The following is a 19,493-nucleotide window of genomic DNA, read 5'->3' on the forward strand; positions in this document are numbered from 1 at the left end:
CTCTTGGCATTATACACATCTTAAAAACAATTTACAATGCTATTTATTTCCATGTGCAAACATTCCACAGAACACCAACATAAATACCACTGTGTCTGTCTCTCTTTCACACCCATCCTCTCTCCAGACTGTCTTAATGGTGACACTATTTGCAAACTATACAAGGACAACATTGAAGCAAAGGAAACTGCATGCAGTTTAACAAGGAATAACCTTTGGAAAATCATTTGGATGAAGAATCATTTACAGCTTTCCTTAATTGCTATGCCCAGTTCACTTTGGAGCTCAGTGCTATTACAGTGGAGAAGCAATACCATCTATCAGTGAAAAACTTAACTTCGTTCAAAATCCTTTATTTACCGCAGTTCCAAATATCCCATAAACAAATACAACTTCAGCTAAAGTTTTCTACATTTGTTTTCTAGCCAGCAGTGGCATTTTTGAAGGGGAAAAAAAAAAGAAACAACAGGATAACCTAGTTTTGAGTTCCATACGCTACTAAAGAAGTAGGTAAAACAAATAGCTGTCCTCTGTGCTCCAATAAAGCACTGCCTAAAGACAGCTCAGCAACACCAGAAACACTATTGCCTACGTTTGGCTGGTGTTGTAGACCTAAAAAACAACCCAATAGTAGAATCAATTGCCGTAACTCTGCTGTCAGAAGCACAAGCTTTGGTAGCCTGCTTAGTCTCTGTTCAGGCTGAACCTCAGCACGCCCCTGAGATCAACAAGCACACTTCACAGCCACGTGCAGAAGTGCAGTCCTAGGACAGCAACCCTACGGTCCCCAGCTTCTTCAAGAGCAGCATCTGCATATGAGCTGCCAAATTTAACAGAGATACGTCCTCCTTCCCCCAGGAAAAACACCACCTGGGACAGCCACGTGCACAGCCCACTTTGCACGTGGCTTTAGGGAGCCCTGGGAGAAACGGCGGAAGGCAGCGGGGATGCTCTGGCTGTGGCAGGATGCCTATGCCCACTCCGTGGTGCCAGCTCTCCCGAAGCAATGCCCGAGGCGCCTACAGATGCGGCTGAGCTGCAATGCTGTGCCCCCACTGCTCAGCGGAGGAGGGGGGACCCAGCCAGAAGAACCAACAGCCAGAAAACAACCACTGCTGCTGCCCCCCAAAACCCACCATCACTCCCCGCACACCGCGCGACCTAAAAAGCCAGGAGCAAATGGAATCAGCCCGCTGCTGGCGTCTGTGATGAACGCCATTTGTTTCCCAACGCTCAGCCTCACTACTGCCCTGAGGAGGTAAGCTCATTACTATTTTATGCCCGTTTCACAGATAGGGAAAGCAAAGGCCAAAGCAAACAGTTTCAGAAGCACTTGCGTATGATTTGCTGTCGCTCTGGGGATTCCCAGCTGATGGAACTGAATCACTAAAACCCCAAAGCAAACGCATACAATTAAAGGAAAAAAAAGTTAAAAAAAAAAAAAAAGCAGTCAATTTTTGGAGCATAGGTCAGAACCATACTACTGGCCAAAACCACAGGTTGCCCTCGCTCTCCTATCTCACAGATTACATGGAAGCCTTTTGTCAGAAGACCTCAGGATGCAAGCTGCCATTGGGAAGCACTCGAGGACCCAGATAACTTTTCCAAAAGGCAGAACAATTACTTCTGTGTAACCGTATGATGCTTCACCTCCTGATTATCACCATTTCTATCAGCAGAGCGTTGCTTAGCCACCTCCCTTCAAAAGACACTTTGAGATGCAAGGTGTAATATACATGTAAATTATCATTAAAGTATCCTCTGTTTAATTGGGGCATTTCAGATTGGGACTGCTGTTTTAATGGGTTGCCTCCCAGGAAACTGACTTTGCCTATAATGACACAGTGAATAGTAATGACCAGTGTTTAATTGGGACTGTGTTAGTAAAATTTGGCTTCAGAGGGATTAAATTTAACCGGTGCCAAGAAGTTAAGTGATTAATCAGACGTTAAATACGTATGTACTTCTACACTGGTCTTCTCCCATTCAGTCCTACACCCTCTGAACTTAATGGGAGTTTTGTCATTGACACTAACACAAGAAGGATCAGCCTCCTAGTACACACGTTCGCTAATAAACATTAAGAAGCGTACTCTGTGCTAACAGATACTCATCCGTGGTTAAGGGTAACAGGATTCTGTCTGCCTGGTGCTCAACAGTCCCTGCTTAGCATGGGAAACTTTCGGTGGGAGAGGATTATTCACAAAAACATCATGGTATTAATGAAATATTAGGAAACATAAAGCACTACTTAAAATTAAAAAAAAAATCTAGGGAAGCCAGTTAAGGTTGAAAGCTCAACCACTGCGCTGATTCTTTGCCCTTCGGCTTACATGAGCAGTCTTTTTTTCTCCTTTTCCTTTTCTTTAAATGATTACAAAGTACATCCTTGAATCTGAAATGAGCACTGGTGAGACAAATCCTCAAGCTACAGGGTTGTGCCAACTCCTGCAGGGTCCATGCAATCACAGGGGCCACGTACAGCTCACTGCAAGGGAGAGTGCTCACATCCACCAGCACACAGCTTCACAAAGGCGATGCAACACGGGAGCCAGTTGTGAAACCTGACTCACAGGAAAACTCCACACATTCAGCGCTGCCCACAGAAAGCACACTCGGCTCAAACGTCTGCTAGACACATGCAGGGGAGTTTGGGCTTGGAGCAGCCCTGGTCTCTGCGATCTGAAGCAGCCGATCCCCCGCATATTCCCAGTTTTAGTTCCCCCACAACTCCGCGCTTGTGCCAACACACTTGTTTGTATGGTCACATGGTAAATCAGGCTAAGGAAATGAAAGTGACGGGTTTATTTTATAGATATATTAACTATGTGTCTTTATACATATATTATGGGACATTTCTATTGGCCTTTGGGACCCTTCTATTTGCCTGCTGAGTTCTGAGCCTCCGTATGACAGCACAGTGATATTCTTAAGGTATTACTATTTCAGTGGAAAAAAAAAGAAGACCCTTACAATCAGAAAGCTCCAGGTGGGGTTTTAGACAGACCTCATTACCACGTGGATCCTAACTGATCACAAAAAATCACCATCAGTGTCCAGGCACCAAGCTTGTAGCCCTGGCTCCTGTGCGCCTTTGCTCTGGTGTAATAAGCCTTTGCCAAGATGTTTGCGCTCTCCCTGTGCCTTGGTTCTCTCGGCTGGAGGAAAAGAGGCAAAGCTGTAAGGGTCACTTGCTCCTACGGTAAGGAGAGTGGGGGGAACATCGTGACAGTATATATGGTAATGTATCTGTTCACTGCTAAGGCTCAGGAGCAGAGAATGGGTTTGCTACCGATGTAACATCCCAATGGCAGGGTCAAAAAAGGCATCCAATAGTGACAACCATATATGTCCCTTCTCAGCTCGCTTTGGAATCACAGCCCTTGGGCTGTCCCAGGCTGGAGTCTGCCGCAAGCCCAAAGCCTACCAGTTCCCAGCAGCGAGCCTGCCAGTGCCCGAAGTTGTAGCCAACACCAAGGGCTCAGCCTCCACACCAACCTCTGAGCTCCGAAACGCCATTTCCAGAATGCCAGCAGTGACTGCTCCCTCAGCTGTACACCCTTCACGCAGACACTTCGCTGCCTGCCGCACCAGGACAGCAGGGCTCCCGGGGCTGCCTGCCATCAGGCAGGCATGCACACACCCAAGCGCTGGCAAGAGCGGGACGTTAGCCCTGTGCTTCTCCTGGAGAAGGAGCTAGTGCAAGTAAACACACACACACACACACTTGCCGCAAAGCAAAGACGTATCAATATACGAGCGCACGTACACACTGATAAGTACTTGACATGAACCGAGATATTACTGCAAGTTTATACTGATTGCAAGCAGCTAAATACATACCAAAATTTCACCTCCTCAAAGTTTTCCTAAACCTTATTAGAGTGCCTCTCTAATAAGGTAGATAGGGAGACCACGCATGGAGCATCCCGGCATAAACGGATCTCTAGCCTTTACTCCCTTCGTTCAAGCTTTCCATGGTTCATCACCCCAGCTGCTGTGGAATCTACTGCACACAGCCTTGCCCCGTGTCAGGGGTGGGGAAAAAAAAAAAGAAAAACACAAAATACATCCACCAGCACCACCACTTCCAGTGCACGGGCTCCTAATGAAGCCCTGCAACACTCTCCCAGCACACTTGGCTACTCCTCAGGGCAGCGCAGCAGCCGCACCGCAGCACGGCTCCTGCTCACTCCTCTGCCTCTGCCCCGCGCTGCGTGAGCTGGACTGGCGCGCTGGGAAATAACGCATCCTACTTGTACAGTCACACCGTGGCTTGAACAACTCCTCTCGAGTCCAGCTGCCGATCGCAATCAGCTTCCACTTGGGCTGGCTGAAACAAGCGCCCCAAAAAACAAGGGTGTGTGAAAAACTGAAGGGAAAGTTATCCAGAACGGCTCGGTGAAGAAATGTTACCGTTTGAAATATGTATTTCTGTCCGAAAGCTTGTACTTCCCATATTTGAAACTATTAAAATCATCACCAGGAGAGAAGCAAAAAAAAACTTCTCCCCATTTTCTCCTCTGTCCCCCTTTCAACTTTTTCCTCCCTTCCAATTAATCTGCTTTTCCCGGCCTTCGGGACACCCTCTGAAGTACTTCACCTGGACGGTAGATCCTGTCTCTCTACAAAGACAGCTGCAAGAGTCGGCACGTGAAGAAAATGCATGCTACAAAATAAGTTCAGACTGCACTAAGTTCAGCATGACACTTGAAATAGGCAGCTGCACGTGTAAACGTGAAGTCACAGAAGGTTTGAGGTTGGAGGGGACCTCTGGAGATCACCTGGTCCAACCCCTGGCAAGCAGGGTCACCTACAGCACGTTGCACAGGGTCGCGTCCAGGTGGGTTTAGAGTACCTCCAGAGAAAAGCCTAATTAAATGTAATGAAAAATTGGCATTTAAACGTTTTGGGGCTCCAAAAGATGTTTTCTTGTATCTGTCCTGCAAAGTAGCTAATCCTGTACGATAAGACTCTTATCCTTCTATCCTTCTATCCTTAGGGTTAGGGAAGGAGCAGCGTTACCGTTCCTGAAGTCAACAGCAGTTTTGCTGCTGGCTTCAGTAAGAGCAGAAGTAAGCCTCCTATTTTCAAAATGCCCCATTTCTAAAATAAGGAAACACAACTCATATGCCGCTACTTTTTTTGTGCATGACATTCGCCTTCTCGTGCCTACACCCCATGTTCCCACAGGATCCACCAGGGAGAAAGAAAGAAAAAAAAAAAGAAAAAGACCAACCAAGCAGCTACGTTTCGCTTTATATTTACCGGGATTTGCTTAGCAAACCGCACGCCTGTTGTACACATGGGGTGCTCCACGGCCCCACGCCGCCCCAAACCTGGGTGCCTCTTTAGTGCAACCTGCCGCCACCCGCCGTGGCCCCCAAAATAGAGCCAGGCCGGCAAGCACCGTGCAGCGAAGCCGGCCGGGTGCTCGCCCCCCGCTGGAGGCTCTGGCGGCCGCGGGCAGGACGGGAAGTGCCCGGCCGGGGGAAGGAGAGGGGTAAGGGCTGCTTCCAGCGGGTTCCTGGGCACACATGGAAAAGGAAAAAAAAAAGAAAAAAAAAAAGGCAGCCGGGTTTTGTTCCCATTGTCTCCGCTCCCAACACCGGGAGCCGCAGCCAAAGCTGGGCACGGCCACCGGCCAGGAATAAAGCGAGGGGAAGGAGGGGGAGTAAAGGGGGGGAAGGGAAAAAACAATTTAAACTAAACTAAAATAAAACAGAAGCCCCAGCGCCCCCGCGGCAGCGCCGCCGAGCGCATCCCATCCCCGTCCCCGGGCAGCAAAACTTTGCGCGAAGTTGGCGGCGGGGGGAAAGGAGCACGCAGGGCGCCCGCTGCCGCCTCCCGCCGCCGCGGGGGGAAAAACAGCAGAAAAAGGGAAAATAATAATAATAATAATAATGATGATGATGATGAAAGGAACACGCGCGGGGCAGGGCCCTCCGTGCGTAAACACAGCGCGGGGGGGTAACACGGGGGGAGCCCCCCGCTGACCGCAAATAAGAGAAATGATTAAAATAATGAAAAAAAACAAAAACCCAGAAGGTTTGTTTTTTATTATTTTTACCTTGATGCAACACTGGGCAGCGGTCTCAGACATCTTTCAGCCGGAGCGCGGCGCAGCGCGGCGCAGGGGGAAGTTCTCTCGGTTCTTTTTTTTTTTGTTTGTTTTTTTTGCCTTCCCCCCCAAATTTCCGCTCCTCTGTCGGCCCCTCAGCGGGAAGTTGCTGCTGCCGCCTCCGCCGCCGCCACCATCGCCCGGCGGCGGGCGCGGCCCGCGGAGCTGCCCGGGGGAGGCGCCGCCACCGGAGCCCCGGCCCCGTCCCTCGTCGGGGGGCGCACGATCGCTGCCCGCCCCCTGCCCGCTGCCCCCGGGCTCTGCGTGCGTGCGCGGGCCCGGGCGGGGAGGGCGGGGCCGGGCGGCGAGGGGGCGGGGCCGGGCGTCCCTCCCGGCCCCGCCCCCTCGCCGCCCCGCCCCGCCCCCTCGCCGCCCCCTCGCCGCTGCCCTGTTCCGCATCCCCGCAAGCGACGTCGGTTCCCGGCAGCCGGCCCCGCCCCTTAAAGGGGCCCGGCGGCGAGCGGAGCGGGGCGGGCAACAATAGCCTTTGTTCCGCCGCCTCCGCCGCGGCCCCTTTAAGGGCCTGGACCAGGAAGTGCGGCGGCGAGCACGGGAAGGGCGGGGCGGGGCGGGGCGCACCACAGGCTCGGGGCCTCCCCCCCGTTTTTGGGGACACCCGGGTGCCTGCCCCGTGCGGGGGCGCTGCTCCCCGTCCCCGCAGCACGCCCCGCCTCGCCCCTGCGGGGTTTCCCCTCTTCACGCCTTTTTTCCCTTTTACTCCTTTTTTCCCCTCTTTCCCCTCTTTTTTTCCCCTTTTCCCACTTTTTTCCCTGTTTCCTTTTTTTTCCCTTTTTCCACCCACGTGGCCGCTGCCGGCTGTCCCCGCGTGCTGAGTCACCCGTTACTGTGCACCTCCGGGCAAGGAGCTCTCGCGATTCCTTATATTAACCGTAACAAATCAGAACTAGGAATTGGATGAGAAATGTGGAAATATGCTAAGCGTAGAGGTGCGGGGTGGAAGGGGCCTGCTGGGTCACCCTAGAGGATCTGTCCCCTTTACTTTTAAATGGCTCCGGTAGCAGGGCTCCCTCCTCCTCTTGGAGGCTCTTTCACAGCCCCTGCGGTCAGGCAGGTATTCAGCCTGTATTTCCATGTGTCCAGTTTCACCCAATTACTCCTGGTTATAACCATGTATCGCAGTCCCCTAAACAATTTTTCTCCTTTCTGGCAATTCGTGCCTTGCACCCAGGTATCTCTGCTTTTCCTAGCCATTGCCATTCGTCCTGGTTATCTCCTTTCATTAATCATTCTCTGCATACACTGGCGTTAGTCTTCCCTCATCCCCACCCAGTCGGTCCCCATCTCCCCAGCCCATGGATGCCCACATTTAGAGGTAACCACCTGCCTCATCCTTTGTGCACACAGCCCAAACTCCATAATGGTTTAGTTCGTCTCCAAATTCCCTCACAAGCTTGTTCAGAATTTGCCACCTGCCAGCAGCCTGAATCAGCGTTACTGGCATTACAGTGACATTACAGCATTACCGGCCCTGTTGCTCCTCATCATTCCCCTTTGCAATGCAGTTGCAATCTGATTTTCTAAGTAGAGGTTATGGTGAAGCTGTGTGTCCTGGATCTCATTTCTCTGCCTGTAGTTTCGGTGTCCATACGTCCTTCCTTTCTGTGTTCACTGGTACCTGCTGTTCCTCCCACTTTGCTTAATGACCCTTACAAATACAAGCCATTAAAATCTTGGCAGACCTCTAAACCAGTACGAATGGATACAATGGATACAAGTGTCTGTCCAAGATAACAGCCTGGTTTAGAGCTGTTCTCTTCCAGCTCCTTGCGCTCCTTTCCCCACTGCTCTACTGAAGGTGAGCACGATGGCTGGGGAGGCAAACATGTCTGAATGAAGCACAGGCCACACCACCAGCTGGTCCGTATGTGCCTACAGAAGCAGCAATGCCTCAACCATTCTAGCCAGATACTCACTACAGTGAGTCAAGAACGTCTTTGACTCCTTTGAATGAAGAGGGCCAAAATCCTTCTTCTCAGCTTGGTTCTGCCCTTGTTTTCCTGACCCGATTTCCCGCAGTTCCTCTCATTAGTTACATCTCTTGAGACCTCAGACTACATGGTCCTGGATGCTACGCTGTAGGGGAGATGGAAAATGCTGCAACGACTCCTGGTGAGCAGGATGGCCTGTGGTTGCAGGACGGTTGCTCTGGAAATGTGAGGAGAAAGCTTCTTCAGCTGTCAGCTCCCCTTTAGATCTGTTCCATGTGGACATTGCACAGTGCAGAAAGGAAGTGCATTAGCTTATATTAAACATCCAACAGGCTCCCAGCTAGTTTCCTTCCCTCTCACCAAGAGGCTACTGCTTAGCTTATCTCCAGGGAGGATCCTTTAGCAGGATTTACGATCCCACAGAGACACCTTTCATAAATGCCCTAGCCAGAAATTCCCTAACTTTTTGCTTGCGTTGATGGCAGCGATACTAATTCAGGCAAAGGGTAACCACGTTCTGGCCTGTAAGGTGACACCAAGTTCCTGCCTTTCTCAGAGCTCTCCCAGGAAAGGGAGATGGATGGGGTGTTTGGGGGGCAAGAGCAGGAAGAGAAAACCATAAAACAAAGTATGTTCTTCCTCCTCATAGTGGCCTGGAAATCTGGGTTTGGGAGCTCATACTTTCCGGTCTAGAGTTTGTCCCCGAAAATAGAGCAAGCCCTGCAGAAAAGAAAGCAAAACAACCTTTCTGTGGGACTTTAATTTTCAGTCCACAGTGTTATATCTGCGTACCAGGTTCCACCGATTCTCTGTCACCTGGGCCTCTTTTACAGCCCTGAGACTCCAAATGTCGTCCTACATCCACTTTCTCAACAGCTGGGCTAATTTTCTCAAATGTCTCTAAATGATGTTGGAACCTGTTTCCCAAAGGAGACTAGACACTTGGGAACCTACATCCAGCTGAAAGCCAAGGTTTTCATTTCTCCTTTTGTGTACTGTTTTCTCCAGTTTCAGCAGTGTAGAGCAGTACCTCGGACATACGCAACAATCATTGATTTCACCTCATTTCTTAATAAGGAAACTTTGTTCACATTATTTTTTTTTCCTCTTTATATTTGCAAAGGCACCCATTAGTTGCTGGTGCCTGTAGTTATCATTAACTTATTGTACTGTTTCTCTGCTGTTATCTTTTCCTTGCTTTTATCTTTGCCCAGTGAACCTTAACTGACTCACTTATTTGGTAGTTGCTTCTTTGCTTCTTTTTTATTAGCAGTTTTATTTTCACCTTCCAAAGACTGAGCATACACAAAGAGTCACTTGATGCTTTTTTCTCCTTTAAGTTATCTTGGATGGAAAATGGTGTGCTGTGCCTTCAGTACTCCCTTTGCTAGGGCACATCAGTCCTTGCCCATATTCAGGTTTCCTTCTGCCGCTCACCTCTGCAGATCCTGACCTTGCAGCTGGGTCTGCTGACGTTTCTGTGACTCGACAGGGATTACTCTTAGAGGTTCAGGCACAGGATCAGGCTCTTAAGGAACAAAACGCAGTTGGAGATGGTAGTAAATTCCAAGAATGTGAAAGCAGTTGAGGCATACATTGCTGTTAGCGTGCAACAGAGTTTTTGATCCTCAGGAAAAAACAGGAAATCCATGAGAGTTGGTGCACAGATGTGCTCTGGTAAGGGACCGCCGTTGCACATTTAGCACTAAGATTCTTTTGTCCTTCCCAAATTGGTTTCTGAAACTGAATTGTATTTTATGACCCCAGTGTGCATCAGTCACACTGCTTCTCATCATTTGCAGTAAGATTAGCTTTTGCTTCATATTCCCAGGCAAGTCCTTTTTCAAAGATTCAGCTAGGCTAATGTTTGCTGTGGTAGAAATCTCTAATCCTTGGCTTTTTAGGAATATACATGAAATTCAGTCTGAGGTGTTAGAGCGAGAAATGCTGTATCCGTCAGAGGTATTCATATAGCTTTCCCATTTGGAAAACCATGACAGTCAAAACTGAAATGCAAAAATCCTGGTGTGACACCTATTCGTCCATCAGCCAATATATGTAAAAAATAACCCTGAACATGCTTGATGCTCTAAGGCACGCCATCCTCACACATTGTCACATACTGGATTATTTTGATTCACCCAGTATGTTGCGCCTGTAAATAAGAGAAACAGTTTTCTACTACTGTGAAAGTGAACATTCTGGTAGAAAAAAGGGGAAAGGGGACTGCGGATTGTACTGATTTAACTCCTCTTCAATGTTCAAAGCAGTGCAACTTCTTCTGAGAGATGAGTTTATGGTTACATTTGGGGAACAGACTTCTTTGCACAAGTCACAGCATAGACACGCGTTGACAGTGCTGCTTCTGGAATGTACTTGGATGTTGCAGCACTTACGAGTGACACCAGCAGGCAGTGAGTGGCCCTGACAGAGCTCCCGAGACAACTAACTCCAGTAACACCAGCCCAGCAATAGCTAACCTGAAATATCAGATTGGGTTAAACTGAGAGCGACCACAGGACTGTCTCTTACCGCTGTGGACCAATGCTGTGGCACCAATAGGCGGTTATAAGCCAAGCCCTTGGCTACCTCTTCTGGGGTACTGGTGAGAGCATAATGCCACAAAACAAAGCTTGCAGGACTAGCGCCCCATAGCAGTGCCCCATCCCACGCTGCAGGTCATAGCATACCCTCCTTTGGCCACACCATCAACTGCCTTTAGCAGTGTGAGGAGGTGCAAGGAATATATCGTGTGTGTGTGTGTGTATGTGTCTGTCTGTCTGTCCTTGTATGTGTGCACGAGCATGTTTACAGCTAGCTCAGTTCCCTGAACTGCTCGCTGTGGTGCAAGCAGATGGGGACTGGCAGGGGTACTGTGAACTTGTGGCCTTGCTGGGTTGTCCACACAAACCCAAGGGCAAAGGGAAGTCCTTTGCCAAGGACAGCTGGCGTGTAGACCATCAGGGCCTCCTCTTCTCCTTCCCAAGCTGCAGGAGGAGGGGAAGCCAAGAAGGATCAGCCAGCCCAGCAGAGCCTGATCCTGGCTGGGAGCTGGAGGAGGGAGCCTGGGAATCAGGTGGCCAAAAGCCCCTGAGCTGTGGCTGCCACTGTGGTGTCAGGACAAGAAGGGGAAGCAGCTGAGAGGAACCGGGGAAAGATTGCAGAGGGAAAACCAGTAGCACGCAGCAGCAGAGGAACCAGGGTAGGTGAAACCTCCCTGTTTGACCTACTTTAGCAGGGGTGGTTGTTTACATGGAATTTAAATCTCTGCAGATATGTGGGAAACTTTCTGACATCACCCGAAGATGTGCAGTGGCAGGGCTACGCAGGTCACGTGCCCACACGTGCGCAGCCAAAACCATGTCCAAGGCCCTCAATGCCACAGGGAGAATACCACATGTGCAGGCTCATTTCTTGAGCAGACAAGGCTCCACAGGGGACATAAAAACACTGGTAAATGAGGTAAAGCACAAAGGTGTACCAAAAACAGGAAGACAGTTCTGCAGTGCACTAGGTCTCCAGCTACCGATTTCAGACATAAACTGTACCTGCTTTGTTCTTATGTAGTCTGAAACTGTGAAGTGTATGTCAGTATTGCCAACCTCAGGAATCTGAAATAAGTTAGTTGCCTCTCACCTCAATATCACAAGATTTTGAAGGGAAAGATTGTTTTGAAAAAAATGTAAATTGTATATGTCCTCATTTTCTTATCTTGCATCTGGATTTTGTCTTGTAAAGTGCATTTTCAAACTTATCCCCCAAATTTTGAATGCTAGAAAACTTTTTGGTCTTTCCTTCTATCCTTTCTTCTTTCTTTTCTTTTCACTTATCCTTTCTTCCCTCTTCTCTTCCTTCCTCCTTACTTATTCTTCCCTCACTCTCTTCTCTGCCTGACCCTTTCACATGTAATTACATGAAAGATACCAGGAGAATTCAGGAAAAATAGGATAGATGACAAAACTCAAGGTAAAAGTATAAAAGCCATCAAGCTGTATGCTGTTACTGCAGAGCATTCTAAAAAATAAAAAAATAAAAATAAAAAAAAAGAAGAAGAAGAAGAAGCTGAAGGTATAGAGTTCATTCTGTGTCAGATAAGCCCAAACTGATTTCCATTTTATAGGTACTGTGGCTGATTTTTCCTTCTCCAGTTCACTTACCTCAGCTGAAGAGGTGAAGAAAACTTTTCTCAAAGCCTAATCCTCCCTATTAGTAATATTTTCACAGGCTGGTTCCCCTCCTCCTGCCCTTTTTCTGCATCTTTTTCTCCACAGGGTGACAGGATTACAGTGCTCATACCCATTCTGAATTGTGGTGCACACTCTGTCATCCATGTCATTGTAACTCTATATCTTGCTAGCAGTAAAAGAGTGACACAAATTGTTTTGCTGCCAGATTAACACTGTCTAGTAGATTTACTGCTCATAATCTAATGTGAGGAATAACATTATATTAGCAACAGCAGTCAATCTACTTACAAAAATTGCCCAGCATTGCTGAAAAATGAATAAATAAATAAATAAATAAGCCCTGCATTTCCGTCTCTGTGGAAACAGAGCAGAGCCCAGCCCTGCACCCTCTGAGGCAGTGGCTTACAGTGGCATGACTACACAGCTGTAAAGCCAGCAGGATGAGTTGAAAACTCAGCTCAGGAGAAGGAGAAGGAGAAGGAGAAGGAGAAGGAGAAGGAGAAGGAGAAGGAGAAGGAGAAGGAGAAGGAGAAGGAGAAGGAGAAGGAGGAGGAGGAGGAGGAGGAGGAGGAGGAGGAGGAGGAGGAGGAGGAGGAGGAGAAGGAACAGCAAACTCAAGGTTGATAAAGAGTAGTGCATGTGTTCAGCAAAGTAGAGAAAGAAACCCTGGCAAATGGGCAAAAAAAAAAAAAAAAAAAAAAAAAAAAGCAGTGTGAGTACAGCTTGTTGCACTGAATTGTGATTTATCTGCTTTTATTTTCAATAGTTCCAGTGGCATCATGATGTAGGATTTTATAGCCTATTAAATCATGTCTGACATATATGTATATAGTTTAGAGTGCACGCATTATGGATAGGCAGTAGCTTCTCCTTAGCTGCACAGCAAACAGTTTCCACTTGGAGACCTTATTCCATCTTCATGCCATTTATAACTTTACCCCGGAAACTGTCAAATATACACCAAAGATAAAGACTTTGGCCAAGAATACAAAAAAAAAAAAATAAACACTTCCGAATTCCCTTTGAACTGCAGGTCATTTAGATTGCCCTGATCAGAGGTGGCCTTAATTTACATAGTTGTCTTCCGTTTCTAAAAGCAAATCTGCACCCAGAAGGGTTAACTGCAGTGCTAACAGGGCTCTGCATGTTCTTCAATCTCCATCAGAGCAAATAGGTCACCCTTTCACAGGAAAGAGGTGGTAATCAGCTTAAGCCACTCACCATTTTCTTTGGTATGTGTAGGGAGTGGCATAATTAAGACCGGAAATTTGAGCTGACCCCAATATTAGTTTGGGAGATGACTGAGAAGAGGCATAGAGGTGGGTGAACCTGAGTGCCAAGGTCATGTCCTTATCGGGCCCAACACATAAGACGTGCACACATCTCTGGTGTCTATGGAGGGCCCCAGCCCCTTTCTCTTGATGTTGGCCTGGACGTTGCTCTTGGAAACATGCATCCCTGCAGCATCGCCCTTTTTGTGTGCCATTTACTTGCATGGAAAGAAGCCTTGGTCCTACTGTCATGGGGAGCACCGCTGTAAGGTAGCAGTGCATGTTTGGCTACTGGTGCTGGAGGACCAGTCACTGTCTGCACAGACCACAGAGGCTCCGTATGAATGTGTGAGAGGACAGAGGCCTCAGGCACTGGGCTTGTTGCCCCCCCACAACCCGCAGTTCGTCAGGGGTGGCAGCAGCACCACCAGCACCTGACCTGCGCGTGGTCCACTGCTCCTTCCTGTCCTCATGGGCAGGCAGCCCCCTGCTAGACAGCCCCATCTGTGTGGCAACTGCCTCAAGAAAGCTGAAGCCAAGTCTTGAGTTATACTGGTTGAGACAGGTTGAGAAGACAACCAGGAAGTACTGCAACAGGGAGGGTGGCATGGACAAGCCCTGTCAGTGGCAGCAGAGCGAAAGGGAAGAGTGAGACAATGGATGAGGATGGGAAAGGCTGTGGAGAGATGAGGACCAGGGTCCTAGCTTAGGAGATGCTGGACCAACAATTTCACGGAAAGAGAGATGGAAAGAGTAAGTGAAGGAGCAATTGGAGGGGTAACCTTGACCTTCAGCCTACCTGCGTGGCATCCAGGAGGGAATGGGCTGCAGCAAAGGGAACTTGTCCGTGTCAGAGGACTATGGCACAGGGACTTTTGTGACCAGAAGCAGAGGAGGCTTCAGCTACACAGGGAAGAAAATTTTATATGCCAAGGCCTGAACTAAGTGCAGATTTCAGTGGTCACAATTACTGTGTGAGAGATAAAGACATATTTCACTCTTAGATAGCATCTTACAAGTGGTAATTAAATTTTTACAACACCCATGTGAGGTAAGTGAATAATTATTGCTCCTATTTTAAAGCTATGAAAGGAGAGAGGTTAAGTGGCTTGCCAAGGGCCATGCGGTGAGTCAGTGGCAGTGCCTCCATTAGAAGTCAGGAGCTCCTGGTTCTGAGGCCGGTCTGCAACCCACAGCAGCATTGCAGCCTCCCCGCCGAGAGATGAGAACAAGCTGATTTCCCAAGCACTTTGATGAGAGAAGGAAGGTTAGAAATAGCCCACGGCTGTTTCTAGAGAAAGTGTCACAATGGAGAGAGAATTTCTAAGGAGGGGAGTGGAAAAGTGCCAGGCTCAGGAAAGGGAACGGTGATAAAAGTAACTATAGATATGGGTGGTTATGAAGGGAACAGAGCTGACAAACCAGAACCAAATGATGGGGAAGAAAAATAGGTCAGTGGCAAAGGTAGATTTCTCAGAGAGTTTTATGGCATTTGAGAGGCCTGAGGGGAGAAGTGGGGAAGGAATAAGAGAGGAAAAAGAGGTGGGAAGGGGAGAAATTCTGGTGAGAATGTGTACAGCGGCATTTAAAAGCTGTTGCACTTGGAGATGGGGAAAGAAAAGCCACCAAGTGTGGGTCCTTGCAGCGCCTGCCCAATTATAGTCATGTGATTGTCTTCTCTTGCACAGCAGCTGTAGATCTGAGTGCTCTGCTGAGCGAGGTAACTGTCAGCACCGTCATCTCGCTTATGGAAGAACCAGGGCTCAGAGCAGTGAAGAAACTTGCCTATAATCACACAGCACGGCCAACAAATTATTCTGGTGTAAACTATTACAATAAATGCAACGTGAAATAGGAGGACAGGCAGGGACACGCAGTTCTTACAGCATAGGAGAGTAAAAGAAAAAAGACAACCAAAATCAACAGCCCAAATCTATTTTTCGTAGCTCTAGAATACATAATGCTAAGTAAGATGACAGGTAGAGGTTGTGAGATTTGGATTATTTGCGCTGCAAACTACAGGCTAAGGAATACCAGCAGGCAGATGCTCAATATACGCACACACACACGAATGCATATGTACACAACACAATTGCCCTGACACTGGCTTTGGTGTGGTATATGCCCTTAGACAAGTTATTTCTGCAGTTCCTCAGCTTTCCTCCTTTCAGCAAAATTACGGTAACAAGTTTTACCTACAAAATGGAGACACACCTATAGCCCAGAAGACTTTCACAATGCAAAGTGTGCTTAGGTTCCCCAAGTGCTCTGTGATCCTTGGCTGAAAGCTGCAGTTGACCACCGTCCCAGTGGGATCATTTGTTTGTGGTCATTTTGTGCCACAGAGCACAAGCCACATGTCTGACAGCTTGTGGCTGCCACACCAGGAGGAGTGTCGTCTGAAAAAGTGGAACTCCGGAAAATAGCTGCCAGCATTGCTGGTCGACTCCACCATCTGAGTGTTTTCAGGGCCTGAGAAAGTGAGATGCTTCAGAACAAAAGTTCCCCTTAGTTTCAAAAGCCACCCTTCCTCACCTCTGCTTCCTCCTTCTCCTCACAAGAAATGAAGAAGCCGCAGATATTTTTGTTTTAATTTGAAAAGGGCAAAGAAGTATCCTCCAATATAAAGTAAGAGGGAGAAAGAAACCCATTCAGCATCTGTTGAAAGAATCAGGAAAGAGCAGTGTAAAAGATAAAGCCTTTTATTAGTAACCGTCATTTGGTATTGAAGCTTCGACCATTTATTCCAACTTCATCACCTCTTCTTTCTCAACTTCACAGGAGAATCAGAGGCTTCCTCACCCCACCTCTCCCTCCTCCCGGTGCAGAGGGCCGTGGTATTTCGGCTGTGCAGTGCTACCACCCTCTGGCCACCTTCAAAAACACAGCCCTCCGTCTGCGGGAGAGCCCCGAACATCAATCATCTGCCGTCTTCTCCGTGAGACGAATGCTGCCTTTCAGTATACCCAGTGAGAGAGAGATGGTGATTTAAGCCTTCTGATGTGGCTCTACACGACGCCTGTTTTGGTTGCTTCTTTTTATAGAGGAATTTCATCTGGGTGTAGGATGCAAAGGTTGACACAACTGAATGTGTTCGTCCTCTGCTGGTGCAGCACATGTGGCAGGGGGAGCCTTCTAAGAAGCCATCATACACGTTAGAGTTGCAGCTGATTCCTGCTTGGAGGATGTCTTCTGTGGAAGGAGATGTTCCTGGGTCATTTTGAGATCAAACTGTTAGAATGGCATTTCTCCTGGTACCTTGACCAAGAGATTTTATCCTTCAGCTCCTCAGCCACACAGCTGTAAAACAGAGATCATACACCTTAGCTCTTGCTTATGGTATTGCCAGCACGAGCTTATTCATGGTTTGGATTGCATGGGTTTGAAATTATAAAAATGCCGAGTTATGCAGCAGTCCACCCAGGTCACTCTGTACTGACACTACCAACACTGAGACTGCTGCAGATATATTTGTCAGTGGGGGGAGCTTCTGCCCATCTGAAATTGCACTGAGACCACTAGCTCATTTCCCAAAGCACAGCAAGAAGTTATGGGGTGGGAAGAACTGGATAAGTAAAAAAGAATTTGTGAGCAAAGCCCATTGTACTTGGAATATGAGAGCCATTTCACATACTGGTGCTGAGTCAGAACACTGAGCTTATTTTGCTGAAAAATTCCCAACTTTTCATATTTTATGCAAGAAAGAATGCAATGAAAGCAAGTGTAGAGAGAAAAACAGGCTCAAAAGCAAAAAGGTTGTTTCAAAGTTCAAAGAGCATGTTCTAGCATGATGCTTTTTTGTGGCAAGCAAATAATTTTTTCGGCCTTTATGGGACAAGGAAGTGTGAAGAACATAGGTAACAAAGTGTTTTCTTGCAGAATCTTGCTAGCTTTGTAAGTCTTTGGGAGTGATGGAGGATCATTCTGGCCATGTCCTGTTTCAATGGAAAGCAGCCATTGTTCTTTATTATTTCCTTGTCACAGCCTCGCCTTACAGGTGACAGGTTGGCACACCCTTTCCTAGAAGTGTTATGGGTAAAGAGGGCTTAAACTGTGTAGCACTCACTGGTACTTCACTCAAACTCCTCACCTGATCTCCAAAATGTCTTTGAAGATGCTATTAGGTTTGTGATGGAAGCATATAAGAGGGAGCCAAGAGGCAGCGTGCTGACATGTCCCTGTGACCCCATAAAGAAACTGGTTCGATAACATGTCAGAAATGACCATTTCAATCAGGTAAGAATTTAGCTGCCCCAATAAGCCATTCATGCCTGTATGTAGATTTTTCTATTGGTAGAGCAATTCATGCTGAAAGTGTTTTTTGTTTTTAGTGTTTTTATTTGTTTGTTTGTAGTTTATTGGGTTTTATTTGTTTGTTGGGAGGGGAAGGGGAAGGGGAAGGGGAAGGGGAAGGGGAAGGGGAAGGGGAAGGGGAAGGGGAAGGGGAAGGGGAAGGGGAAGGGGAAGGGGAAGGGGAAGGGGAAGGGGAAGGGGAAGGGGAAGGGGAAGGGGAAGGGGAAGGGGAGGGGGAAGGGGAAGGGGAGGGAAGGGAAGGGGAGGGGAGGGGAGGGAAGGGGAGGGAAGGGGAGGGAAGGGGAGGGAAGGGGAGGGAAGGGGAGGGAAGGGAGGGAAGGGAAGGGAAGGGAAGGGAAGGGAAGGGAAGGGAAGGGAAGGGAAGGGAAGGGAAGGGAAGGGAAGGGAAGGGAAGGGAAGGGAAGGGAAGGGAAGGGAAGGGAAGGGAAGGGAAGGGAAGGGAAGGGAAGGGAAGGGAAGGGAAGGGAAGGGAAGGGAAGGGAAGGGAAGGGAAGGGAAGGGAAGGGAAGGGAAGGGAAGGGAAGGGAAGGGAAGGGAAGGGAAGGGAAGGGAAGGGAAGGGAAGGGAAGGGAAGGGAAGGGAAGGGAAGGGAAGGAAGGGAAGGGAAGGGAAGGGAAGGGAAGGGAAGGGAAGGGAAGGGAAGGGAAGGGAAGGGAAGGGAAGGGAGAATCCAGTGACATCTCTACATTTCTCAAAAAGAAACCACCCCTTCTTTTACTCTCTTCCACCCTTCTGCCATAACCAAGTGATCCAAGTGCTCATTTTCTTTAAAGAACAAAAACAGAAGAAAAAGAAACAAAACTCATAAACTCTGGGGGGGGGGGGAACACATCTACTGGGCCCACCATTTTGCTATGGAAATGTGCTTCACAAAATGACAAACAAACAACTTTCAAAGCTGCAGCTCTTGACACATCAGAACTCATCTTTCCCTTTTTCATGCCCACCCACGAGAGAGATCCTGGCTACCTGCCTAGAAGAAGACAAAGCCATGGCAAAATGAGACATCTTGCATCATGCCTTTCCATGCCCAAAACTGGCTTGTTGCAGGCTGTGAAAAGGAATAAATTTCAAAGGTGAAGGAACTTTTTATATAGACTGCTTTACCTTTCATTCCTCTCTGGGGACCAACAGAAAATGTCTTCAGTTGGTGATATTTGTGGCAAGTAAAGGTATTGTCTCTTTACACCATAGTTTGACTTTGGGAAGACTGGTTCTTAAGCCATTTTCTAATGTTGGTAATATGATGTCCTAAATAAATAATAATAATAATAAAATATCAATAAACCGCAACTTAACCATCCAGTGAAGAAGATTAAGTTTATCAGTAAAACTTCTGATAAAAGGGAAATTTCCCATGCTATGACTTATTTTCTCAGCTGACGTGGATTCCTTTTGAGAGACAGATGTTAGGCTACAGTTGTTATAATTTGGTGGAAATTTCTCCACCTAGTTGTAACCAAGATAAGGGATAGGATTCTCTTGCTCTATGGCTCTAAATCTTGCATTAGCTGAGTGGGTAAAACCATGTACAAGGCTGAATGATGCAGCCTTCTGCTTCACAGATGGATGTCTCTTCCATTATAACCTACTCAGACACCAGAGGTGAAGAGGGCATGTCCTAGATGTCCCTCCTTGATATGCCTTCCCA

The 19,493-nt window shown here is 47.9% G+C and overlaps 1 protein-coding gene across 4 annotated transcripts in view; it reads right to left on the reverse strand.

Annotated features, from left to right (window-relative positions):
* Positions 1-6,387, reverse strand: part of ETV6 (ETS variant transcription factor 6) — a 144,955-nt gene extending 138,568 nt beyond the window's left edge. The window contains exon 1 of one of the 4 annotated variants that reach the window (XM_040564374.1): positions 6,071-6,387. In XM_040564374.1, the coding sequence (XP_040420308.1) occupies positions 6,071-6,103 (33 nt within the window). In that variant the 5' untranslated portion in view covers positions 6,104-6,387. Of the gene's footprint in view, positions 1-3,843; positions 4,040-6,070 lie in introns of those variants that run through there. The other 3 variants (XM_040564365.1, XM_040564399.1, XM_040564390.1) reach the window with 3 other exon arrangements.
* Between the last annotated feature and the right edge of the window lie 13,106 nt (positions 6,388-19,493).

Source organism: Cygnus olor, chromosome 1, assembly GCF_009769625.2.
Source record: "Cygnus olor isolate bCygOlo1 chromosome 1, bCygOlo1.pri.v2, whole genome shotgun sequence".
Taxonomy (NCBI): domain Eukaryota; kingdom Metazoa; phylum Chordata; class Aves; order Anseriformes; family Anatidae; genus Cygnus; species Cygnus olor.